This window comes from Gymnoscopelus microlampas, assembly GCF_963454915.1.
Source record: "Gymnoscopelus microlampas genome assembly, chromosome: 22".
In the NCBI taxonomy this organism is placed as follows: Eukaryota; Metazoa; Chordata; class Actinopteri; order Myctophiformes; family Myctophidae; genus Gymnoscopelus; species Gymnoscopelus microlampas.
In genome coordinates, this window is record NC_139959.1 from 33,922,003 (window position 1) to 33,949,870 (window position 27,868).

Here is a 27,868-nt window from a genome sequence, read left to right on the forward strand (position 1 = left end):
CTCAGTTGTTACAAAAAGCAGCTCTTTATTTCCATGTCATCATACTGTCATGCCATGTTGAAGTTGCAGAAACACTCAACATATACATTATTATGCTTTATAAACACATGAAGGTTTAGTTCATTCACCTGTTAGCTGTTATATAGTTTTTGCAAACATGTTTTCTGGTCATTAACATTCTGATACGTATTTACCTTAGGCTTAGACAAGCAAAATGTGTTATCAAACCATTCTAGAATATCCTACTGCACCTATTTAACAAGATGTTTGTACAAATATTACAATATCTTAAAGGGACACAACTGTGGGTAAGTCAAATCACGCCTCGCCACACTTCATATAGTGCTTCCTCAAAATACAATTTACACGCAACAGTTAGTAGATGACTTGAGTCTTCAAACCAGTATAGAGTCAACAACTTGACTGTTTGTAAATCAACAATGGCTTACATTAAAAGTTAATTAAAAGTGTAGCTGGTTGATCCTGAATATCTTGCACTGCGTATGGCCCCGCCCCCACACCAACTTAGATCTCCCGTTGTTCCTGTGTCTCGTTAAGCTTCGGTTGGTCCAAACCCAACGGCAGAGTCATCTCCACTGGTGCCAGACCGTTCTCCCCTGAAACACGGACACTTGCATTCAAATAAGGGGCACAACAAACCCTTCCCCACTTGATACAGGGATGTCGAAAACGTAGAACTCTACTGACCTTCTGTAGATAGGATTGTAGTTTAGAAATAGGCTCTACGCACAGCAGCCATATTGGGAATTAATTGGGCCCCTTCCTTACTTCCTTCACAGGTGTTACCAATATAATACTAATTAAGGCTACGTTCCATTTAGTGTGGCACAGTGGTTGTCTTATTTTCAAGGACCCCCATAACTCTGAGAGTGTACAAATGGAACCAAATGGACCCCATTTGTACACTCAGAGTTACACACCCACCTTAAGGAGTGTTTCTAGTGAGCCAACATGCACAATATCAGCACCCTGACTAGAATGGAACAGAGCCTTCATTAGTATCATTGGTAACACCTGTGAAGGAAGTAAGAAGAGGCCCAATTTCTTTCCAATATGGCTGCTGTGCATAGAGCCTATTGAAGATCTTATTGTTCTTAGAAAATCTGACATTTCTTTTGTCAAAGTTATGGCTGTAACCCCATATTTGATAATGACTGTAATCTAGGGATTATTGCCCACCTTTCCTGGAAGTTTCATGGAGTTCTGTGGAGCCGTTTCCCCATTAAATTGCTTACAAACTGACAGACGAACCAGATGAAACCCTCTCCTCAGGGTGATAGTACTTCACTGACTCCACAATTATGAGCATGAGCTATCAGGCTTAGTGTTCTAGTGGAACTGAGTGAGAGACAAATATTACACACCCATCACAAATAAATAGGCACGTAGGCATGCTTGTGACACGTGGAACACCCAATGCTGGGAACGGGAGAGAATATTTGGCATAACAGCGGTAGCGGTTCCGGTAGGAGACACAAAGAGTCTCCTTTGTGTCTCCTACCGGAACCGCTGCCTACCGGTCCGCTGGTCATCAAAATATTGGCTTAGGAATGCGACAAAAACAAAACAATATCCATGAATTCAAGTCTCCATGGGGTGACTAATCGATAGAAAAAAATATCATTTTGGGTGAACTATCCCTTTAACATGAAATCAGTTGGTTAACAGGCGTGGCCGGTGGCATTGCTGCCAGTGTTGGCACATAGTTACTGAGATCTGCATCGGCCTGAGAATACGGCTGTCATCTGTGAGGTCATTGGCCTTGGCAGGAGATGATGGGATGGATGGTATTTATGGCACAGTCTGCCCGGGCCAAAATGAGAACATCATGCTCCAATCCCCACCACCTCGTATACAAACGTCCATCCAATGATAACTATTTCATTTTAGACTTGCTTTTACAATAGGCTGTTTTTTTCCCTCATGGGAATTGAATGCCCCTGCTCTGTTGTCAGTGGTGGAAGAAGTACTCAAATATCTTACTTGAGTAAAAGTATCAATACCACAGTGTAGAAATACTCTGTTAGAAGTAAAAGTGGCATCAAAATAGTAGCAAAAGTAAAAGTACTCATTATATCCCATTTCAAGTTTTCAAAACGTATTAGAATCTTTAGAAAATAGCAGCTATTTTCAAATAGCCGAAATACATATAGAGTTTAAGTGGTTAATGTATGTTTAGTAATACAAATAAAAAGTAACTAAAGTTTTCAAATAATCGTAGTGGCGTAAAAAGTACAATATTTTCCATAGAGATGTAGTGTATAAGTAAAAGTATTGAAAATTGGAAATACTCCACTAAAGTAGAAAATGGGGTTGTACTTAAATGTATTTTGTTACTTATGCGAGTGTCTGGCCCTGGTGGGTTCTGATCCTAGACCAGCATGGGGTACATGTGGTTTCTGATACAGGAGGATCTGATCCTAGACCAGCATGGGGACTCTGGGGAGGAGCTGGAAAAGCACCTTTTCTTCCCATGATGATCACTATCTGTCAAATTACTGTGCAGTTATTTTGGGAATCAGTACCATTTATGAGATGCGATGAGATATACTTTATTAATCCCCAAAGGGAAACTGTGGCGTTACAGCAGCACAGTGTAACAAATAAATAAGTAATCTACAGACAAACAGAGACACATCAAACACAGATGGACATAATCACGTCAGACCAGGGCCGACACAGGACCGTATAGGCTCTATTCACAGCAGCCATATTATGAAAACATTCACAGGTGTTCCCCAATACTAATGAAGGCTCTGTTCCATTCTGGTCAAACAGAGTCAGGGTGCTGATATTGTGCATGTTGGCTCACTGGAAACACTCTGTTACACCAGTGGGTCTACAGTTGGGGTCCAGGGACCCTCATGGGCTTCCAAATGCCCCATTACAGGTGTGTAACTCTGAGAGTGTACAAATGGAACCAAATGGACCCGTATGGGTCCATTTCCATTTGGTTCCGTCCATTTCCATTTGGTTCCATTTGTACACTCTCAGAGTTATGGAGGTCGTGGAAACCACTGTGCTAGACTAAATGGAACAGAGCCTTCATTAGTATCATTGGTAACACCTGTGAAGGAAGTGATAGTATGGCTCCTGTGAACAGAGCCTAATTGATGATGTAATTTGTCCATGTGTGTTCCAGCCTTGTGGAATGTATGGAATTCATGTGCTAATAAAACATATTTAGAATATTGCTTTGATGCTCATATTAATATTAACCTTAGGAAGTATAAAGTTGTTTTTTTAGGTAGGTGAAGGTAAATGAAGCTAAATGACGGTAAATTAAGGTAAATGCAGATTAATGTTGTCTGATTTATCTGGGAACAGGTAGACCAACTTAAAGGACAACTTTGGTTTTTTACAACCAAGGTTTAAATTTTAGCTTGTAATTAAAGTAAATAAATGATGAGTGTACTTTTTTTTTCATTTACTGCTTTCTATAGTTTTAGCATTTTTTGCGATATTTTTTACAGTGGGCGGGGGCATTCTGTCCGGTGGCTAAATATGCCTTTTTTACACAATAAAAAAGGTCCGGCTGTCTGAGATGGCCAGATGTGAGTTATTGGGGGCTAGAAGAGCTACTGTAAATAATAATAAAGAAAACGCCGGGTTAATGTGTTAAAAAAATAAATATTTAGACACCGGACAGAATGCCCCCGCCCACTGTGAAAACACTGTAAAAAAGATTGTGAAAATTGCTAAAACTATAGAAAGCAGTAAATTTAAAATTTTTAACACTAATCTTTTATTTACTTTAATTACAATCTAAAACATAAATATTGGTTGTAAAAAAACAAAGTTGTCCTTTAAATACCTTTCTGTTTACTTTTATTATCCCACCCCCCTGGTGATTTTCTACTGGATCCAATACTACTCCTCAACCAATGTGTCCCAGACTGCCAACAAACACATCAGAACATTATTATTTAAGTGTTACAAGAGGAGCAGTCACATACTGCATGGCACCCTGACATCTCTACGGGATTTCAGACAGGATGTTTCACATTTCTCAGGCAACTGCCAGTTATTTAAAAACGGAGACCTTGGTGGATTCCCTCCCTCTTTCTCTGATTGTGTGTGTGGAGTATTTCCAATTTTCAGTACTTTTACTTCTACTCCACTACATCTCAAAGGCAAATATTGTACTTTTACTCCACTACAATTATTTGAAAACTTTAGTTCTATAGTTACTTTGCAGATATACAGTACATCATTACATTATAAAACATACATTAACCACTTTAGCCCTATTTTATACATAGGCTATTTGAAAATAGCCGATCTACAAGCTCACAATGCGTCGCGACTTGTAGATCTGCTATTTTCAAACATTTTAGTACTTTTACTTTTGGTACTTTAATTACATTTTGATACCAATACTTTTGTACTTTTACTCAAGTAAATTTTGAATTCCGGACTTTTACTTGTAACGGTGTATTTCTATATTGCAGTATTGATACTTTTACTTTAGTAAAATATTTGAGTACTTTTTCCACCACTGTGTGTGTGTGTGTATGTATGTATGTGTGTGCGCGTATGTGTGTGCGTATCTCACCGGGTTCTCCGCCGCCCAGACCGGTGTATCTGGACTTCCAGGGCAGGATATCGACCCCGGTGCGGCAGAAGGAGCGGTCGGTGTGGGCCTCTGTGCTGTACAGAATCTCCTGGAGCTGTTTCTCTCCAGGTTTCTGGGCTTTCACTCGCACCTGGAAGAACAACGGTGGGGCGTGAGCTAGTACAATTACAAGAGCAGTTGCAAGTTGATGATGTAATGCATGTGCTAATAAAACATATTTAGAATATTGCTTGTTGTTTTTTTATTAGCACACGCATTCCATACTTTATGGAACGCGTGAGGGGGGCTGGACATCACATGGACATATGACATCATCAACTTGCGACGGGAGCGGTCCCAACTGAGCGAAAGACGTACTATTTTTCAAATAAAAAAAAACATTCCAGGGGTTTTTAATTTCAAATTGAAGTTATACAGGGCAATTATAATGGCATATAAGGCTTAGCCAGGGATCATTAATACCCCCATGGAAACATGATTACTTTTTTGGCAGGATCTTAACAATGATTTAACATAACGAATGTGTAACTCAGCCAAATTAAACCAAACGGACCCGAACTGATCCATTTGGTTCCATTTATACACTCAAATTAGGAGTCTCTGTCTCTCCACTACTAGCCTCGGAAACCCATGCCTTTTTTTTTGTTTCAAAAGAAAAAAAGCCTGGGAGAACCTTGCAGGAACGCTGGTCTTAGGACCTTGTTATCTCCTAACCAATCAGAGTGCTCCAAACCCAGGCGCTGGAATCCAGCGCCTGGGTTTGGCTCCGCCCTTCAAGACCATCGATTGGGCTCGTTCTTTCAGTCTACTCCACTACTGACCTCCAGAATGGTGACCTCTTTCTCCTTCAGTTTCCCTGTTTTGTTCTTAACCTGGGTCTTCTTGGTGTCAACCCACACCACGCGCTCCTTCACCTCTGACCTGCATACATGCGTGCGCGCGCGCACACACACACACACACACACACACACACACACACACACACACACACACACACACACACACACACACACACACACACACACACACACACACACACACACACACACACACACACACACACACACACACACACACACACACACACACACACACAGCACAAACACACCCACCCACAAGGTGAGAAGGAAGTTGCATCTCTCACACACACACACACACACACACACACACACACACACACACACACACACACACACACACACACACACACACACACACACACACACACACACACACACACACACACACACACACACACACACGCACACACACACAGCACACGTGCACACAAATAACCTAATGGACTGCATACTTCCATGAACACGTCAAATCCTCAGTGTTCATTTTACTCTGAGAGTGTAAACACAGACCCGTAATGGACCCCATCTATGTCAATTTGTACACTTCCAGAGTTAAATTAACACTGAGGATTTTACTGTTCAAATGATTGGTATACCATCTCATGGACTGCGCCCATCTATGTCTAGTCGGGGACATAATAGGCTCTATGCACAGCAGCCATATTGGAAATAAATTGAGCCCCTTCCATACGTCCTTCACAGGTGTTACCAATGATACTAATGAAGGCTTTGTTCCATTTAGTGTAGCACAGTGGTTCTGAAACTCCTTAATTTCAAGGACCCCCATAACTCTGAGAGTGCACATTTGTACACTCTCAGAATTACAGACCTAAGAGGCCATTTGGAACCCCCTTAAGGACTCTTTGAGACCCACTGGTGTACCAGAGCCAACATGCACAATATCAGCACCCTGGCTCTGTTAGACCAGAATGGAGCAGAGCCTTAATTAGCATCATTGGTAACACCTGTGAAGGAAGTAAGGAAGAGGCCCAATTTATTTCCAATATGGTTGCTGTGCATAGAGCCTATTAGGCCTTTGAACAGCAGTTGAATGCATTCAGCTTGCTGGTACAATAGAAAAGTAGCAGAAATACAAGTTGGGAACCACTCCACTCCACTCCACACACACACACACACACACACACACACACACACACACACACACACACACACACACACACACACACACACACACACACACACACACACACACACACACATGACGGCGCTCTCAGAGCAGACTTACTCGGCGATGCCCAGGTCGGCCAGCGTCGTGTCCAGGAAGGGGAAGGGCTGATGGGCAGGGTCGAGGTCGATGGGACTGTCGGACTGTAACTCGATGGGCAGGGAGAACGACATGGGGATGTCCCACGCCACCTCGGCGCGTAATAACACCTTGGGCTTGGTCCCGGGGGCTCCCCCGTCCACAGGGCTGTCCAGCCCGCCGTTGGCCTGCTGCTGCTGTGTGGCAGGGCTCTGCTCGTCGGCTGCCAGCTTGACTGATGATGCTGTTCGTTTATCTCAAACAAAATACGTGCAGGTTTATTCCCTCACCCTCTTTGGTCTCCTGCTGTTTTTCGTCTCTATCACTCTCCTCAGTAAATACGGCAGCTCTTTGCTTATCTCTGTGTCTCTCGACGACTTGTTTTTCAAGTCGTGTGCGCTGTTGGATGTCGAAGGCTGGCCTGGTTGGTTGCCTTGGCTCTCTCCCGGGGATAGTGATTCAGAGTTGGGTGTACTGTCCTCTCCTCTTCGTCTCCTCTGATGGAAGTGTATCTTCTGGGAGGTGTGTGTGGGTGTGTGTGTACAGACGTGTGCCCAGCCCCTTGGCAGATATAAGCAGCCGGAATGAATGTGTGTAATGTGCCACTTGCATGTTAGGTTTATTAGACTGTCAAGGGATTGATGGAGGCATGTTGTTTGTACGGCTGTGTGTGTGTGTGTGTGTGTGTGTGTGTGTGTGTGTGTGTGTGTGTGTGTGTGTGCGTGCGTGCGTGTGTGCGTGCGTGCGTGCGTGCGTGCGTGCGTGCGTGCGTGTTTAAGAAAGAGTGCAAAGGTGTCTTCATGCATGTGTGTGCGAGAGAGACCAAGAATGACTGATGTTTTAATTACATACACTCGACGCCGTATGTGTTCTGATGCATACACTAAACAGGGTGTGTTTTGATAGATACCATAGAGAAGTGGTTCTCAAACTGTCATGTCAAGGACCCCCAAATGAATATGTATTTGGCTACGGACCCCCATCTGAAAGATCTTTTGCCAGGGCTTGTGTTGTTAAACTGTTTAAAAATCTGGATTTGGTGAAAATAGCTGATCTACAAGCCCACAACGCGTTGCATTTTGAAATAGCTGATATATATAGGGTTAAAGTGGTTAAACTGATTTTGAACTAATTTAGCTGGGGACCCCCTAGCACCTCCTCAAGTACCCCTGGCTGTCCCCGGACCCCACTTTGAGAACCACTCCCATAGAGTACATACACTATACAGTACGGTATGTGTTTTGATACGCATACAATATACAGTACATGCACTAATACAGTATGTGTTTTGATACATACACTATATACATACAGTATGTGGTTTGATGCATACACAATACATACAGTATGTGTTTTGATACATACACTATATACATACAGTATGTGGTTTGATGCATACACAATACATACAGTATGTGTTTTGATGAATAAACTTATTTTTATACTCTGCAGTATGTTTTGATATTCCATGTAAAGTCAACTTGAATCAACACTGTAATAAAAAATAATACAATTTAATTGAATTTGTATCCATACGACTGGGGTCACCCCTCTCCCATTCAAGGCATGCACAGAACATCATCAGAACATTCATATTCTCAACTGACAGAAAGTGTATTTGACACGAGCACAAATCCTGGTTTGTTTTGAACATATCAATTAAGATTATATTCACATACATTCTGAAAGAGTTTGATTTGTGGATGGAAATATATGCTGTATGTAAACAAACCCATTAAAGTCTAAAAATAATATATCTATTTTTTTAGTCAGTGTCAGTGTCATTCTGTCAAGAGCTGAATCAGTCAAAGATTAAAAACATGTTTCCACTGCTATATCTTATTTTTGATGATGGGGGCAACCCATTATCATTATTATTATTTTATTAGGTTGTATTGCACTGATTGGGCCTTTAAAAACATGTTTCCACTGCTATATCTTATTTTTGATGATGGGGCAACCCATTTTATTTGTTTGTATTGCACTGATTGGGCCTTTAATGTGAACTGTTCAGAGTCCTGCAGTCCGGATCACGGAACAAAACATCCCAGGACGAGTTACCTCACCACAACATCTTTTAGACAGATTTACGGCTCTGAGTAATTAAACGTGCCTGGATGGTGATCCAATCCACCTCTTTGAATGACCTCCTGTAGATATTTAGAGCCACATTGATTATTCATCATCATTTGTCTCTCTGCAATGCCACTCATTTAGCGGATGATGTATGGGTTATTCACGGCACGCTGCCACTTTTTCCTCAAAAGAAAAAGCATTCACCCTGTGTTTGCAAAAGTGGGGCACGTGCTGTGCCAGGTGCCCCCATGTGCTGTTGTATGTGCATGTGTGGATGTGTGTTTATTTTTACACATAGAGCACAGCAGACTTTACCCAGTAAATGAGCATTCTGGATGCATCATGTCACATTCCAGTGAGTGGGCACATTAACCTCTTAAAGGACGACTTCACCCATTTTCAACCTATCTTCATATAGTTGGTCGTCACTAATGCACATTATAATATGGTACCATTTCTGTCTACTCACTCTGTGTCTCAGAGGAGGACAGTTCAGAAACCCGCCTACCAGGGACATCATCGATGGGGAATCCAAGCTATTAGAAACTGCAGGCTTTCTATTCCTGGAAAGTTAGCATGCTATAATGGACGCCGTTCTCGTGTTTATAAAAATCAAATAACATTTTTTGATTTTTTTTTTTACCACTTTATCATGTGCATTAGTGAGGACCAATTTAATGAAGATAGGTTGAAAATGGGTGAAGTCGTCCTTTAAAGCCCAGCATTCCAGCATTGCCCTGGTTCCACAGATAAGCCCAAAAAGCCCAAAAGCCTGGTTTACAAATATTTTTGACACAGAATCAACTGTTTTATGGTCATGATTCACCAGGAGCCTGGATGGCTTGGTTCCAGGCTTAAAATAATTCAAGTATGTAGCTGGAACACGATCGATTGATGTAAAACATTTAAAGTTCATGCTCTGAGAATACGGCAGCTGAATGGCATTACAAATAGTGTTTTCATTTGGGAACAGAGGGGTGTCGCAACGTGATTGAGTGTGTCTGCTCCCCACATAATGACACCATGGGTTGATGTTTCTAAATAAACAGCTAAACAGATGTTGGTGGGAATTCTGCCAACCATGGCAGCAGATTCATACAGTCTGAGATACCGCACAAAAGTAGACAGAACACTCTTTGGTTTAATGTACAAGGAGAGATACAATGTGAGCAGAGCATCACCAAATACATTTTCTTGTATCACCAAATCAATCAATCAAACAAACAAACAAACAAACAAACAATCAATCAAGATATCTTAGCTAATCTAGTTGTTGTTTTTTAGTCCTGACTCGGATTGGGCCAGTGACCCTGGCTGCCTGCTACCACCATGGCACCAATAGGGCCCTATTTTCGCCAGTGCCTTACCAATTATCCCTAAACTTCTTTGACTTTTTTTAATAACATTTTCAAATAGTTCAAATAGCCAATCTACAAGCTGTAGACATGTCGATGTAGATCGGCTAGTTTAACTATTTGAACATTTTTTGAAAAATAATACAAAATGTCAAAGAAGTTTAGTATAGGGCCCATAGTGTGCTGTTGGAGCAGACAACACTGTGCCTTGTAAACAGAATGAAATCACTGTTCTATTCTACCCCTCTTGGTCATGTCCAATGTACCAGTGATGTAACGTTGGTTGAGGCGGGTATCCAGACCGCTGACTCCACCATCCGTTGGTCAATAACCTTCGAATTGCTCCTGAGAAAGTCATAAACAGTCCATGAGGGTATCATGTACCACAGGCAGAACACTCCTGTGATCACAGCTGTTGCAGTATACTGTGGCATTTAGCAGGGTGAAGTCCTTTAGTAGATCTAACTGCCTCAAAGTAATTACACTGCCTGAAGAGATGATTCACTTTTATGTAAAAAAAAAAGGTCACGGTCACGATCAAGGTCAAAGTCAAAATGATGTATTTGGTAGTATAGGCAGAGTTTGCTTGAACATGAGGTTTTATATTTGGCTAGCACATGTAAATCTTTGGTCAAATGAGTTAAAACGCCATCAAGACTGTTGTTTTGAGGAGGATTTCTTGTACTAAGCAGTCCCAGTTCTGCATAGAACCTGCATTTTACCTCACCTTACGCCAGTTGGTTAGAATGTGATACTATTTCAAGGTTCAATTTCTAAAACAAAAACATGGGAGGATATTTTCTTAACCATTTAAGCCCTGTATACTTCGTTGTAGGCCTACAACAAATAGCTTAAATTTGCCAATGTACAAGCTCACCCCCCCAGCAAATCGAACCGCATGGTGATAGTCTCGCTCCATGACACACACAGTTTCACACTGTAACCCCAACAACCCCACCTTAGTCAGCAAGCCAACGCTGTTGTATGGAGCCACCCAGCCATGAGATCTGACAGGAGGTTTCTGCCCGCATGGCATAATGATGTCATGGCCTGTCTACAGAGGGACTGTGTGTTTTAAACCCCAGGACAAAGAGATACATGATGTAGGGACACAGGATTGAGGTCACGTTTCACTATATTTTATATGAAGACCTAACCCCTCTATTCTTAGTGAAATGGAGCGGAGTTGCAAGTACTAGGTAGGCTTTTTTCACTCTACGCCAAATCTCTGTCAGAAATATCCAATCTACTTCACCCAGAGTAGGGATGCTAGGGTTCAAGCCGATTCTACAGTACATGTCTCCTAAATCTGAACAGTTTTCTGAAAACATATGTTTCTGTATCAGTGGTGCTCAGTTTTTTTCATGCCAAGAACACCCAAAATTATATGTATTTGGCCGCGGACCCCCATCAAAATATGTTGTTCCAGGGACCCCCCAGAAGCAAAGATTTGAGTTAAAAATGTTCGCTTTAAAAATATATATATTCAAAGATTTTCACACATTTTCACGATTTTTCAAAAATAGCAGATCTACAAGCTCGTAGCGCGGCACTCAGTGCCGCGCTATGAGCTTGTAGATCTGCTATTTTTGAATAGCCCAAAGTGTAAAATAATGCTTTTTAGCTCAAATCTACAAATGACACAGTTCCAGGTCTTAATGGGTTAAGACAAGGCTAAAATCAGAAGTCTTGTGTGTTTGTCTAATGAATAAACTTCCTTGTACATGTGTATACAGTATGCTGGTCAGTGTGAAATATAATTTTGTTCAGTTTTACATTTTAAACTGTTCAGTCGCCTGAGGACATATTCGACTTTGCACTGAAAGAAAAGCGCCTGACTGACCATCAAACCTAATAACGTAATCTCTGGACCCAAAGATGTGAATTTATTTGGACGCAGTAGGTTCCTACAGTATATATGTTTCAGTGATGCGACAATTGAACAACTTATTGGGCCATGAAGAAATTGTTAAACTACTTCTAACACAAACTTAATATTTTAGGGGCGTCTGGGTGGCACACGGGTAAAGTTCCTTCCAACCACTGTGGAGATTGATCCTCCACGATGCCTCCGGCTTCTCCAGGCGCTCCAATGAACACGATAGGCTCTATGCCTATGGCCTCTTCCTTACTTCCTTCACAAGTGTTACCAATTATACTAATGAAGGCTCTGTTTCATTTAGTGCAGCACTGTGGTTCTCAAACCTTTTTCATTTCAAGAACCCACCATAATTCACAAATGGAACCATTACCACCAACCATAACCACCCCTTACGGGTCCATTTGGTGTTTAATTCTGTACACTCTCAGAATTAAACACCTGTAAAGGTCCATTTGAAACCCCCTCAAGGAACCATGAGGGTCCCTGGACCCCACTTTGAGACCCACTGGTGTAACAGAGTGTTTCCAGTGAGCCAACATGCACAAAATCAGCACCCTGACTCTGTTTGACCAGAATGGAACAGAGCCTTAGCATTAGTATAATTGGTAAGACCTGTGAAGGAAGTAAGGAAGAGGCCCAATTCTTTTCCCCAATATGGCTGCTGTGCATAGAGCCTTTTGCCTTGTTCATGGGCAGCTGGGGAAGGTGTTATATGTCGCTGCTCTCTAGCGACTCCTACAGGTTGATTAGGTCCCCTGTTCAGTGTGGAGTGGAACTGGGAGAGGGACAGCATGTTCCTCCACATGTGTGTGTTATATCCAGTGGTGGTAAAAGTATTCACACTCTTTACTTAAGTAAAAGTATCAATACTGCAATATGAATACTCTGTTACAAGTAAATGTCTGGAATTCATGTACAAGAGTAAAAGTACAAAAGTATTGGTATCAAAATGTACTAAAGTACCAAAAGTAAAAGTACTCATTGTGCAGAATGTCCCATTTCACAAGTTCAAAATGTATAAAAAATCTTTTGAAAATAGCCGATGTGACACATTGTAAGCTTGTAGATCTGCAATTTCCAAATGGCCGAAATATATATAGGGCTGAAGTAGTTAATGTATGTTTTGTGATAATAATCTAAATCTACAAAGTAACTAGTAACAACATTTTCATATCATTGTAGTGGAGTAAAAGTACAATATTGTCCTCTGAGATGTAGTGGAGTAGAAGTAAAAGCATTGAAAATTGGAAATACTCCAGTCCAGTAAAATAAAAATACCTAAAAATTGTACTTAAGTACAGTACTTGAATAAATGTACTTAGTTACTTTACACCACTGGTTATATCCTCCCTGTAAAATGATTGTGGCTGGTGACTCCATGTGTATCTGAGAAGACATTATGGTTTTCTCCCCTCCCCGGACCAACAAGTAGGTGTTGGCAGAGGCATGGACCACTATAGGACTATGCAGGGACAGGGGACTATACACATGGGGGGAATTGGCACAGTGACTAAAGGGGGGGGATGTATCCCCATTTCTATTTGTAAAATATGTTAGAGATCTAAGTATATTAATAAGAGCAGGTGTGCTCCTAGAAGTACCATGCCAAGGTACATCTAGCAGACCTGATTGATTAACACATTAAAGTCCAATTCAATGAAGAGGGCTGTATTTTGTCAATTGCACACTGGAATCGTCTTCCAGGTGATATGCGTAACATCAAAGGAAAAGCTTGTTTTAAAAAGAAACTTAAACATTATATCCTATACATACTCAACACATAATAACAATAACATCTTAACTTACATACCGCATTGCCTGTGCCGTTTTAAATCTTCTGTATTTCTGTTGGTTTCTCTTTTTTCTTTTTAAATAGATTTAGTAATGTGATACTTGATTTTTGTATGTGATACACTGATGGTGAAATGTTTTATATTGTGATTAGCTGTCAAGACCCCAGGAATACTGATTAGCTGGCGCCTTAACGACAGCTAATGGGGATCCGTATAATAATCAATAAACCTAGCGTCCCTATTCTGAGCATGTTATAATAGTCGAAAATATGTGCCGATCTACAAGCTCACACTGAGTGACGTTGCAACGTGTTGTCAGCTCGTAGATCGGCTGTTTTCGGCAAAGAGATTTGTTGGGAAGGAAAAAAGGAGGGGGTCAAGGATATGGCCCTGGGGGTTTTAAATGGGAACTTTCTTTCCAATTTAAAACTGGATTGTTGGCATCACACACACCACTGCACACTGAACTCTCTATTTCACCTTAGCTGGCACCAAGCTATCTAATTGATATGCTAAAACCCTATGTGCCAGTCCTACCATGAGGTCTTCAGGGCTGGGTAGGGACCAAGAGAGGCCAGGTCTTTGTGCCACCAAGGCCCCCGGATTCTAGAATAGCCTAGAGAGGACCTCAGGTTAACTAGCCCACTAACCAGTTTTAAATATTTTCAGCAAGCCCCAGATCTGAGGCACTTGCTCAATTTATGCTATTATTGTTTCATTGCCTTGTTGCTCTGCTCTGATATAATTCATTATTGTTATTTGCATTATTATCTTGTTTTAATCGTTGCTTTTATCTGTACAAGCACCTTGTAACACTGTTAAGAAAAGTGCTATATGGAATATAATATGCTGAAGACTGTGGGCTTGTACACCAACTCCAGCTTAATCAGTGGGGATGACTGAAGTCAATTCCCTCATTGCTGTCCTGTGGTTACTGTGGTCACATCGCCTTTCCTCTGCTACCATCTGCTGTCCCTCAAGTAGACCAGCAATCACTGTCCCACACATTATTTACCCTCTATTTATCCAATCAGTTGTGTTGTTTCAAGATATGGAAATAATAATAATAATTATAATTATTATATACATAGTTATTAGTCAAGGACATTTAAGATAAGGAAACTATATTGCTCACAAAATGTTTATTGGCTTGAAAGATATATAAGTCCAAACAGATATATTTTAAATACTCTTTCCAACAGGATAACTATCTTATATATATTATAAATAAATTATAAAAAACAAACAAAAGTTATAAACGTATCAATGTGTGTGCACGCACGTGCATTCGCATTCTAAGAAAATTCCTAAAAGAATCCTGCACACTGTCTTCACTTACAGCAACTATTTAATTCCGAAAATACAACGTTTTGGTCACACTGACCATAATCAGGTATCTGATGAAGCCAAGGTCACACATCAGGTATCTGATGAAGGTCAGTGCGAGTGTGCCACTGAAACGTTGTCTTTTCTGCATTACATAGTTGCTGTAAGTGAAGACTAAAAAGTGGACGTTGCGTTAAAAAAAAAAAAAAAAAAGCACACCTGCCCCAGACGATCTGAGAGGTCTGGATGGTTCATGATGTAGCACAAAATCAGAAATATAGTTTGGCACTAAACTATTCAATGCTTCATAAATCAACAGTAGTATGTTAAAATCAATAGGCTCTATTCACAGCAGCCATATTATGAAGACATTCACAGGTGTTACCAATGATACTAATGAAGGCTCTGTTCCATTCTGGTCAAACAGAGTCAGGGCGCTGATATTGGGGTGCATGGCCCACTGGAAACACTCTGTTACACCAGTGGGTCTACAGCTGGGGTCCAGGGACCCTCATGGGCTTCCAAATGGCGCCTTACAGTTGTGTAACTCTGAGAGTGTACAAATGGAACCAAATGGACCCGTAAAGCTCCATTTGGTTCCATTTGTACACTCAGAGTTATGGGGGCCGTGGAAACCACTGTGCTGCACTACATGGAACAGAGCCTTCATTAGTATCATTGGTAACACCTGGGAAGGAAGCGATAATATGGCTGCTGTACATAGAGCCTATTCTTTGACAGACAGAGATCCAGTGTAAAGATCTGAGAACTGAAGTGATATGATCCACTTTCTTGGTGTTAGTAGGGAGGGACTCGAGCGGCAGCGTTCTGAATCGACTGCAGCTGTCTGATCGATTTTTTTAGGGAGACATTAGTCATCCTGCTGAGACATAAGTCCTTTAATCCATGATACTGTATATTCGTAAGGTGATGGTAGGCTGACTTTGTACGTTTCTTAATGTGGCTGTTGAAGTTCAGCTCAGGTCTGAGTCCATGACTACACCAAGATTTATGACAAACACTTCAGTTTAATTGAAGAACACTCTGGAGAGAGAGAGAGAGAGAGAGAGAGAGAGAGAGAGAGAGAGAGAGAGAGAGAGAGAGATGAAGGAAAAGTTCTGTGTAGAAGTTGTGCTTCTATCACATCAGTCTCTCACGCACACACACGCACGCGCACGCGCACGCGCACGCGCACACACACACACACACACACACACACACACACACACACACACACACACACACACAGGCAGGTGAGAGAGGTCAAAGGTAAGAAAACGGATGTTTTACTTTTAAATCCCATCATTCTCTCGTTCTTTTTCAAAAATGACCCATAAACATGTTGTACAAAAGGCCAGTGATTATTACCCTCAAATTATATTTGTTAATTATTTTATGAATATGTTTTGCATTCCATATATTCAGTATTGTCAGCAGTATTGTGTCAGGCATTTTAATTGGCTGCTTACTCATGTCACCATGACCCGTGGTCAATCAGTGCCTGCATGATGCGCTTTATTAGTGCCTGCTGCTTAAATAAGATTGCGTTATTAAGAAGTAGTCTTCTGTGAGAACTGAAGCATCTGATCTGAAAGAGTTGTGTTTGTTTCCCCCCTGGACATTATATTTTACAAAGTGTGCGTGCAACGAATTGACCACAGTACACACATGATGTAACAAGAACAGGGTGGTGAAAAGTGGATGTGGGTGTGAAGGAGTAATACATCTTCAACGGACGTCAATCTTGTGTTTTTACTGGACACTGTGGAGGTTGCCACCGGTTGAGCAACAAGCTCATCAGTTTAATTAACAAAATAGTACAATTCTTTACACATATTCACCTGGTTTCCCAGTTCTAAATTATTCTCTGAGATGAGACCACAATCTAAAAGCAGCAGTACTCTGGGTCCCAGATTGGAGAACCACAGCTGTAATGTACTTGTCACAGTCAATGGTCAACAGGTATGAACAGGTAATGCAAAGGGTAGGTGTGTAGTACTGTACTGACAGATACAGGGGGCGCTAAAGAGCTTACGTGGAGCAGTGTTGAGCTTCATGATGATGGAGGTCGGGTTCAATTACACATCAGAATGAGAGGAACAAAGACTATTATTAGGCTGATGATGATATGACATTGAATTAATATGATTCATTACGACAGACAGACAGACAGACAGACAGACAGACAGACAGACAGACAGACAGACAGACAGACAGACAGACAGACAGAAAGACAGGAGAGAGTGGAGAGAGTGGAGAGACAGGGAGGAAAGTAGAGAGAGAGAGAGAGAGAGAGAGAGACCGACAGACAGACAGACAGACAGACAGACAGACAGACAAAGGAGAGAGTGCACAGGGAGACGGAGAGAGGCATGAAAGACAGATCAGACTCATGCAGATTCAACCTCATACAGACTGGCATGAGTCACATGACATCCCTGATAAAACTATCAGGGATGTCATGTCGGTAATGGTGGGTTTACAATCATACCTTCACACTTTATGATGTAAGAGAGAGAGAGAGAGAGAGAGAGAGAGAGAGAGAGAGAGAGAGAGAGAGAGAGAGAGAGACTTCAGAGCCAATGAAAGACTTCTCAAATGAAAAGACAGACAGAATGAGATTATCTCACAGAAAGAGGGAAGGAGCTGAGGGAGATGGAGTAAAAAGAAAAGACACATGAAAGGAAGAACTGGGACAGCAGTAATAAAGAAAGGGAAAGAAATTAAACAAGAAGGGCACAAAGGATGGATAGACAATGATGAAGAGAGAGAGAGAGAGAGAGAGAGAGAGAGAGAGAGAAAGGGAAGATAATAAATAAATGAGCAGTGCGTGGGCTGGGTGAACTTAGAGTTAGACTTTAATTACCTAACACTGCTGAATGGACACTTTGATTACACAACAGCACTGACTGGAAAATCAATGGCCCTCTGCTAGGCTCAGTTCTGTGTGTGTGTGTGTGTGTGTGTGTGTGTGTGTGTGTGTGTGTGTGTGTGTGTGTGTGTGTGTGTGTGCCTGCGTGCGTGCGTGCGTGCGTGCCTGCCTGCCTGCCTGCCTGCGTGCGCGCGTGCGTGCGTGTGTGTGCGTGTGTGTGTGTGTGTGCATGTCCATGTCAGGTAGCTTGCTATATACACAGTATATGCATGCATTTGTGCCCAGGTACAGTATGGGCCTCTGTGTATTCACAGCATGTGCGTGTGTGTGTGAGTGTGAGAGAGATACCAGGCTACGTGTTCCAGTCAGTGGGTCTTCAATCTGCTTCTTTATTGCAGCGTTTGAAATTTGTGTCACGGCATCTATGAGGAGCACCTGGCGTCTCTGTGTGATGAACTTCAAGCTAGAGGGGGGGGGGGGGGGGGGGGGGGTTACATACATTTTTAAATATATACTAAAAAGTTAATTAAAATTATGTTCTGTAAATGCATAGCATAGCACATGCACACTGTCACGTGTGACGGTGTGACAGTAGTCACAGCTGCTGAAGGCATCAATGTCCTGATTTATTGTGTTTTATTCTGGCTGGAGACCTGTGCATTTCTTTCCCCCATCTCTGCAGTGCACTTTAGTTGCCTGTCTCTCCACTATCTTATCCTAGCAACGATGAATGCTATAGGTCACTGGTTTTCAACCAGTGGTCCGGGGACCACCAGTGGTCCTTGAGGGGGTTCCAGGGGGTCCCCAGCCAAATTAATAGTTAGCAACCAAATTGACCCTTATATGTCTGTAACTCTAAGAGTGTACAAAATGAGAGTCTGAGAGTGAACCAAATGGACCTGTGTCCATTTGGTTCCATTTTGTACACTCTCAGAGTTAAATGAACACTGATGATGGTGATACAATGTCGATTGGGACCCCCAATAAACCTAAATGGTTGAGCCCCTGGCATATCTTTTCAAATAGGGGTCCGTGGGCTAATATGTGTCAATTTGGGGGTCCTTGGCACGAAAAAGGTTGAAAACCACTGCTATAGGTGATCATTTGTTTATCATGTAGGCCTACCCATAGCAATAAAAAACATATTAACTATACTCTTAACTATACAAGGAACTGTGAGGAACTGCCTAGTGAAAATATAACTAGAAAATGTGCTCCTCGGAGCACAGGTCTCCGCCAGTACTGTTCCTGATTAATCCTGTCTTACCTATTTATATTACATATTGTCACGTGTCACTTGACCAATGTTAGCTTGGCTGATGGATAGGTGTGTCACTTCAAAACAATTAATGATGTTTTAAAGTGACACACCTATTTATAGGGCTCTATTTCATCATGCGTCTCGCTAGCCAATCAAAGCACACCCTTTCAACATATTGTCACGTGTCACGTGAAGCTTGACCAATGTTAGCTTGGTGGACACACGGAAGGACGAGAACGAAAACATAGTCTCCTGGCGGAGACAGAAATACATATATCAAATCAGTATAAGCTTTTTATCCTGTCTCTGTCCTTTTATCACCCTTTCACCCTGGGGCTAGTATACTGTATATAAAACATGTTAGCTGTGCTCTGCACCTTTCAGACAGAATTTGTTTCTATCTGACTGCCCCATGGAGATGCATTTCTGCCTGAATGAACTGCGTTTATAACGTTGGAGGGTGGCCAGGGGATTGTGACAGTTCAGGACGTAATTTGTCCGCTGTGCCCTTACTTTCCTGTTGCTCATCAGTGTATTTGCATAATCTTAATAAAGAAAAGGGAAAGAACAAAACGAAAACTAAACATCCTCCCACCTCTCCGCAGGAACTCTGTCTCTCTGAGTGACTCTCCCTCTTTTCCCACAGGGCCCGGAGCTGGTGGTGGGGAGGAACGGTCACCATGGGAACGGTCTCCATGGGCACCTCCGTAGGCTGACCCGTCATGTCATTGTTCACCCTGGGAACACACACATTCACAATACTATTTTATTTATTTTTCTTTGTGTTCTGTTTTGTATTGTTCATTATTACTATCATGTATTTCTATATAAATGTATATAAAATATATATTTATATATTATTCTGTGATTTTTTTTAATTACATGTTGTCACTTAGTTCTCGTGGCAAGGCAAGACAGACAAGGCAATTGTATTTGTATAGCGCATTTCAACAACAAGGCAATTCAATGTGCTTAACACACCAAAACATCAAACAAAGGAAACACAATAATAAAAGGACATTAGGATGCACAATGATTGCACAAGATTGAAGATTGCACAACAAGATGAATGCACAAGATGTCAAACTTGCGAGTCACCCCTCTGTACAAAAAAGGAAGCACATTAGACCCCGGCAACTGCCGCCCTGTTTCCATTCTATGTTCCATCTCGTATAGGTTATAGAGAGGTTATACGAAAGAAAACTTAAATACAAATTCACTGGGCCTACTCAAGGGACCAGTGCCCATGTACCTGTCAATCTACTTCAAAAGAGTGAGAGACGCCCACGGGCACAACACCAGAGGGAGCTCCACTGATCTCCTTCCCCCCAGATTCGGCACAAACATGGGGATGCATTCATTCTACTATTATGCCACCAAAATGTGGAATGCCCTGCCACCAGCCATCAAAAAGTGTGTCCGCAAACTGCTTATAAAGTATTCAATCAATCAATCAATAAAACAAAAGAAGTAAAAAATAACAAATACAATAGGCTCTATGCACAGCAGCCATATTATCACTTCCTTCACAGGTGTTACCAATGATACTAATGAAGGCTCTGTTCCATTTAGTGTAGCACAGTGGTTTCCACGACCCCCATAACTCTGAGAGTGTACAAATGGAACGTAAGGGTCCATTTGGTTCCATTTGTACACTCTCAGAGTTACACACCCACAAGAGGCCATTTGGAAGCCCATGAGGGTCCGTGGACCCCAACTGTAGACCCACTGGTGTAACAGAGTGTTTCCAGTGAGTCAACATGCACAATATCAGCACCCTGACTCTGTTTGACCAGAATGGAACAGAGCCTTCATTAGTATCATTGGTAACACCTGTGGAATGTCTTCATAATATGGCTGCTGTGAATAGAGCCTATATCGCATACGATCAGAAATGTATTTTGATCAGAAATGTGTTATTCTTGGAGGTTTTTGCTTGTTGGATTTTTGCTTGTATTCATCCTCCTCTCCTCTTGTCTCAGATCTCACTCACACACCTGCCTGCCTGTTTCTCATCTGCTCTGCCTGCCTGCCACCATGCCACCCTCATTCCCTGTTTGTGTTAATAAACACCCTTGAACTTTTATTCTGTGTCTATGCCTGTATTTGGGTCTGCCAGTTCTTGGTATCATGACACCTGTTAATTTTCCTATCCGGCAAGGACATGTCATGCTTTATTCTTGTGTGTGTTAAGGGCCACCCCAGACATTAATATCTGATCAGCTGGCTACTGCAAGTCTATCTATTCCCTAGATAGTGTGTTTTTATCTCAGTGTCTCTATGAGATCATGACTTACTGGTAATCAGAGATCATGGCTCCACTTAAATCTCTGCCTGGTTCTCTGTCCTGCAAGCCTTGCTTTCTCCTGCTCTTCCATGTCTGCACGCACAGTGTACATACACAGACCTTGTGAACAAACACAAATATACACAAGCATACCACAAATACTGGCAAGGTGTTACGAATATGTAAAGCATAGACACATATTCAAATATATATACATATTTTATATAGTTATACATATGTTTGATGTTATTTGTAAAAAGGCTGGAACTAATGAGAAAGCCCAACAGAATGTTTGTGAAGGGGAATGCAAATCTATTAACAAATGCACATGTCAGGTATTGATTTGCTGCTGGGGTTTCATGAATTGAAAAACTGAGAATATAGAAAATGAAATAACCTCTGCAAAGATACTGCTGACTTTTTCTTTCCTTGTGTTTTCTTTTCCCCATTCTGAGAGCTGGCAATGTACCAAGATTTATAAATCATGGTCCATGTTTGATCCCCCAATAATAAAATCGGACACTCATGAAAGTTTGTAATCATACTGAAATATAATGTATTATAAAACAGGATTTACAGAAATGCTGAACTTTGGTAGAAGAACAACTTTGAGTTGTGTTATATGGCATGATTTAACCACTTGACTTGACACCTATTATTATTATTATTATTATTATTTTTCAAGGACATGGGGAATCAGAAAATAAGCTGTATATGATGGTTGATATGAAAGTCACTGCTCGAAGGAAAATTGACGTACATTGTTTATATCATTGTCCTGTAATGTACTGTTGAATGTTATTTGTGGACCCCGGGAAGATTAGCTGTTGTTATGCACCAGCTAATGGGGATCCTAATAAACTCATAACTCTAGCATTCCCATTTCTGGGGGGAACATTTGCAGAAAACAGCAGATCTACAAGCCCACAACGCATGTCACGATGTGTTGTGTTGTGATGCAACACAGTGCACACACTATTTCCAGCGAAGAGATTTGGTGTAAAGGGGGAAAAGGAGTGGACCAAGTACAGAGCCGACCCCAGTCAAGTAAGCATTAGTTTACTAAGTTTACTGTTCATTTACAATCCGGCAAGGAAATGTCTTGCTTTTGTGTGTGTTAAAGGGCAAGACCACTTTGGTAGAGGTTTGGGTTGTGTAGTTACCTTGCCATGATGTAACTCCAAAGGTGGGCAAGAAATCAAAAATAATTGCTCCATTGATTAGAAATTGATAATTCAAATATGCTCCTCATTGACTTACATTGTACGGTAGAACAGCTCTCAAAGTCACTCTTTTAGCATGTAAACAATCGCAAACAAAGTTGATTCAGACAATATAGAACATCACCAAACCAGTACTGTTTTTTTTTTAAATAAAAATGTCAACTTCATGTTGATTTTGTCATTTTTAATAAGTAGAAAACCCGGACTGGATCCGCGGATCCGGATCCAGATATTCAAATAATAAAATCAACAGGAAGTTGACATTTTTATTAAAAAAACAAACAGTACTGGGTTTGGTGATGCTCTATATTGTCTGAATCAACTTTGTTTGGGTTCATTTACGTGCTAAAAGAGTGACTTTGAGATCTGTTTTACCGTACAATGTAAGTCAATGAGGAGCATATTTTGAATTATCAATTTATAATCAATGGCGCAATTATTTTTGATTTCTTGCCCACCTTTGGAGTTACATCATGGCAAGGTAACTACACAACCCAAACCTCTACCAAAGTGGTCTTACCCTTTAAGGCCCGCCGCAGACATTATTAATATCTAATCAGCTGGCTTCTGCAAGTCTATCTATTCCCTGCAGGACGTTCTGAGGCAATGTTTGCCTCAGAAGGGGGACTCAAGGGTTCAAGTGGTTAATCACCCTATAAAACTCAATTTGTGGCACTTGTCATTCTGCATTGTTGGTGTGTGACCATGACGAGGTTGGGATGGATGATCGTGAAACCGCAGGGCTGCTATATCAACAATGTGATTCATGTCTGGACAAACCAAAGACTGTTGAGCTCAGCCGCTGTGTTGCATGATAAGCAGGTTAAATCAGTTGTATACTGGCTTCTAAATTAGATTCAGTGGTGTAATCTTCTCTGTCTCTCTGCAGGAATACTGAGCATGACGGTGGACAGGTTGTGATGATCGCTCCGTTGATGCAAGATACTGTAGCACACTACTAGCACTCTGCACACGTTACTCAAGCCGCTCAATGTCCACCTAAATGAACTGCATCATTTATTTATTTATTCATATATATATACTTTTTTTTCTGACACAGCTGATTCATCAGCTTGGGTGCAGTGTAACGTAAACAAATTGTGCTTTCACTTTCCATTCTGAGCTTGAACCTGGAAAATGAATTGAGCACTGATCATTGCTCTTTTTGTTTTTACAGCAACACATTGGGTCACTCTCATGCACACATTTTCACACCTGCAGAGCTGCCCACAGTGCAACCACACGTCTTCTACAGCTGAACACTGAACAGCCTCTCTTTGGAGTAATTCGGAGTAAAGGGACGTGTGCCTTACTCTTGGAATGTTGTATGTTGTATGATTTCCAATCCTGGTCCTTTGGGACCCCCCGGTAATGCTGGCTTTCTACCCTCCCAGGATCTCATTTGCATTCACCTGTCCCAGTTATTTTAGTTGTCTAACCACAGACTGGGACACCAGGTCAATCAATTTACAATTTAGCCATTTAGCAGAAGCTCTCTTATCCAGAGTGACTTACAGGCGAGATCGAAATAAGCAGAGTAAGCATGAACCCAATAAACAAGGTAAATAATCACATAAATAGAGTGCATAGGAAATGGTGTTTTGCCTCAAAGGAACTAGGCTACCAGGTAAACACTGACTGAACCTTGCATCTGTCAAAACAACAAGCTATCTAAATAATATTTGAATTTGGTCAAAAGGGCCCCCTGGGATTTTTACCCAAAAGTCTCAAGTATGCATTTAAAGAAAGGTTAAATGTTTAGTTTTGCTGTGTGTGTGCGTGCGTGCGTGCGTGCGTGCGTGCGTGTGTGTGTGTGCACGTATGTGTTCCATCAGCCATAACTATTGGTGGTTTTAACACCTTTTTGTCCTTGCCCAGGTCTATCACAATGTATCTCATTAATGGAAATATAAAAACTATGTGAACTTTCTTTACTATTTCAAAAGGTGGATAAAGTTTGGGTGGTGGGTTTCATCCCTGCTGATGAAATAAATAAATACAACTATTGCCTGGCCCTACACCTAATAAGTTGATAAATGTATTTTAAATTGATATATTACTGTATTATGACATGCGTTGCTGAGGTCATACACCAGTGAGAGGCCTTTGCTCGCATTGGGAAAAGTTAGCCACTGTATGGCTTGCAAACCACAGAGCAGAGAAAAATTATTGAGTGCAGGGCAGACTGGATTACTGGAAGCAAAGATCACCCAGGGAATTACTGTGGCCCTCATACTTGTTATTATAAGAAATAATAAAGTATAGTGAAAATGTGTGTATGTGCTTGTGTGTGTGTGTACGTGTGTGCGTTGGGGGGTGGGGGGCGGGGTGGTAAGAACCCCAATAAAAGGGTTGTAAAAATGTAACTTGAGGTCGAGCTGGTAATGAGGCATCTCTCAAGGGAGGACTTAAAGCTAGCCATAGAGATAGTGGTCTTAATGCTTGTGGGTAGATCGTTCCATGCATCTGTTGCAGTGTACAGGAATGAACCTTGGCCCATGAAGCTGCTAAATATGTGAGGCACAAAGTTGGTGGAGATTCCTCTGGTTGAGTACCTATGCTATGTACTGCGCTGACCTTGGGAAAATATTCATGTACTGTAGGTATTTAAGTGCAGTATTATTTATGATATTGTGAACCTTTTTTTTTTTTTTTTTTTAAGATTTGTTTTTTGGCATTTTATTGCTTTATTGGAGAGGGACAGTGAAAGTATGACGACAGGAAGAATGGGGAGAGAGATGGGGGAAGACATGCAGCAAAGGCAGGATTTTCAACCAGGGTGCCTAGACCGTGACGCCACGGCCTAGGCCTGATATTGTGAACCATACACATTTTTATTTGAATGACTCAGCTTTGAGCCACTTAAAAACCATAGGCTATTACTGCACAGGCTTATGAAACTATACCATATCTCATTTTGGCATTACTTGCATTTTTTCACTCTGTGGGAGGAAACTGACAACAAACAGATAAAAAAGAGAGAAGTATGACTAGGTTATACTTAGTCATACTTCTCCATTTACATCGCTCCACCCTAACCTTTTAACACCTCTTCCGACACCCAGGCCGCTGACTTGGGTGTCCTCAGCTGTCCCGCGAATTCAACTCAGGCTCATGGGTGGGGGTAATTTCTCCATTCCGACATCTCGCCACTCCGACTAGTGGCTTCCGCGTGTGGTTAGGGTTAGGGTTAGGGTTAGGTATAGGGTTCGTTAACGTCGGAAAGGCAACATGTCGGAAAGGCGACATGCACCCTCATGGGTGACCATGCTTTTGCTGTCTGTCGTGGCAGGACTTTATAGAATGCAGAATGTGCATGTTAGTCCATAGCACTAGGCTCTATTCACAGCAGCCATATTATGAAGACATTCACAGGTGTTACCAATGATACTAATGAAGGCTCTGTTCCATTCTGGTCAAACAGAGTCAGGGTGCTGATATTGTGCATGTTGGCCCACTGGAAACACTCTGTTACACCAGTGGGTCTACAGTTGGGGTCCAGGGACCCTCATGGGCTTCCAAATGGCCCCTTACAGGTGTGTAACTCTAAGAGTGTACAAATGGAACCAAATGGACGGGTCCATTTGGTTCCATTTGTACACTCTCAGAGTTATGGGGGTCGTGGAAACCACTGTGCTAGACTAAATGGAACAGAGCCTTCATTAGTATCATTGGTAACACCTGTGAAGGAAGTGATATATGGCTGCTGTGCATAGAGCCTCTTGCCATAGCTCTTGCCCTAGCCTTGACGACCTTGCAGGCTTATGCAAAGGTTAAAATGTAATTTAGATAGCATGTTATGTTGACAGATGCCAGGTTCATTTGCTGACCTGGCATCCTATAGTTTGTATAGTTTCAATGTACAGATTATTTATTTTGTATATCATACTGTTTAGACTGATGATAGGTCCTTTGGTTTACATATGATCCTATATTACTTTTTCTATATGCATTTGATGTATTACCTCGTGTTTACCTTGCTTGCTGTAAATTGCTCTGGATTAAAGGCCAGACCGAAGCAATGCATCTAGTTGCAACTCCTTACAAAACAGTTTTAAGGCCAGTCCACACCAATGCAACTACTTGCAACTGCCGTTGCAAGTAGTTGCACGTTGCAAGGAGTTGCAAGGAGTTGCATTGGTATGGACTGGCCTTAAGAGCGTCTGCTAACTGCCTAAATTGTAAATTGTAAATTTGTTCAAAATGATTTATGTTGTAGAGCATTAGGGATGTCTCCCTGAATTTTGGAATGGTCTATTCATTCTATTTAAACTTTATTGACAATGTATGGCTGCACAGCAGGGGTCTGCTGTCATTTGACCATAGAGTCCAGTCCACAGCTCTTTCCATGTAATGACTGCTCAACGCTTCTACACATTCTGAACCTGTCAGTGTAACTGTTGTTGTTATAGTGTCTAATAGTGTAGCATTCCTACATATAGAAAATGCATGACACCACAATGACAGCGGCGCCTCCAAACAGACTCCAAGCCCTGCCATCCCTACAATAAGACGCAGGTGGCACAAGAGATGCTCTGTTCTGTCCCTGAGGACCTGTCTATTAACACATGGCTGGGGCATCTTGGAAGCAGGAGCGGGAGACAGCCGGGCCCGCATGAATCCATCGATCTGTATTGCACAGGCTTATGAAACCATCTCATATTTTGACACTTCTTGCTTTTTTTCACTCTGGGAGGAAACTTTGCAAAAAGAAAAAAAGAGAGAAGTATGACAAAGTTATAGTGGTAAATGCTTTTGCTAACTTCATGTTGAAATCTGTTGTCCAGTAGATCATATCTCACACTAACCAAAAATGCTGCTAAGTGGTACTAAAAGCGATTATTTGGCTCGTAATGTAAGGGAACTTCTTTTGGTGCTTTATAGCACCTATCTTAAAGCTGCTATAGCACTTGTGTCAAACGAATGTAATTAGTGGAAAGTTATTATTTGTATTTTCTACTTTGTTTTACTTATTTTTCCATTAATGAGATATATCTCGTATTCTTTGCTCATAGGCTGGCTAGACCGGAGGATAGTTCACCTTCAACTGTGATGTTCACATGAGTGAAGTT

At 41.5% G+C, this 27,868-nt stretch overlaps 2 protein-coding genes across 2 annotated transcripts in view; both read right to left on the minus strand.

Annotated features, from left to right (window-relative positions):
* LOC311038477 (serine/threonine-protein kinase RIO3-like) overlaps positions 1-27,868 on the minus strand; it is a 354,170-nt gene that overhangs the window by 16,429 nt on the left and 309,873 nt on the right. The window lies entirely within an intron of this gene.
* LOC311038605 (uncharacterized protein) lies at positions 361-27,413 on the minus strand (the record flags this gene model as incomplete). Its single annotated transcript, XM_084048177.1, has 8 exons — positions 361-617; positions 4,577-4,727; positions 5,419-5,518; positions 6,704-6,965; positions 17,784-17,799; positions 19,882-20,023; positions 21,584-21,666; positions 27,303-27,413. The coding sequence occupies 8 exons, from the start codon at positions 27,411-27,413 to the stop codon at positions 526-528; spliced, it is 957 nt and encodes a 318-aa protein (XP_083904303.1). The 3' UTR covers positions 361-525.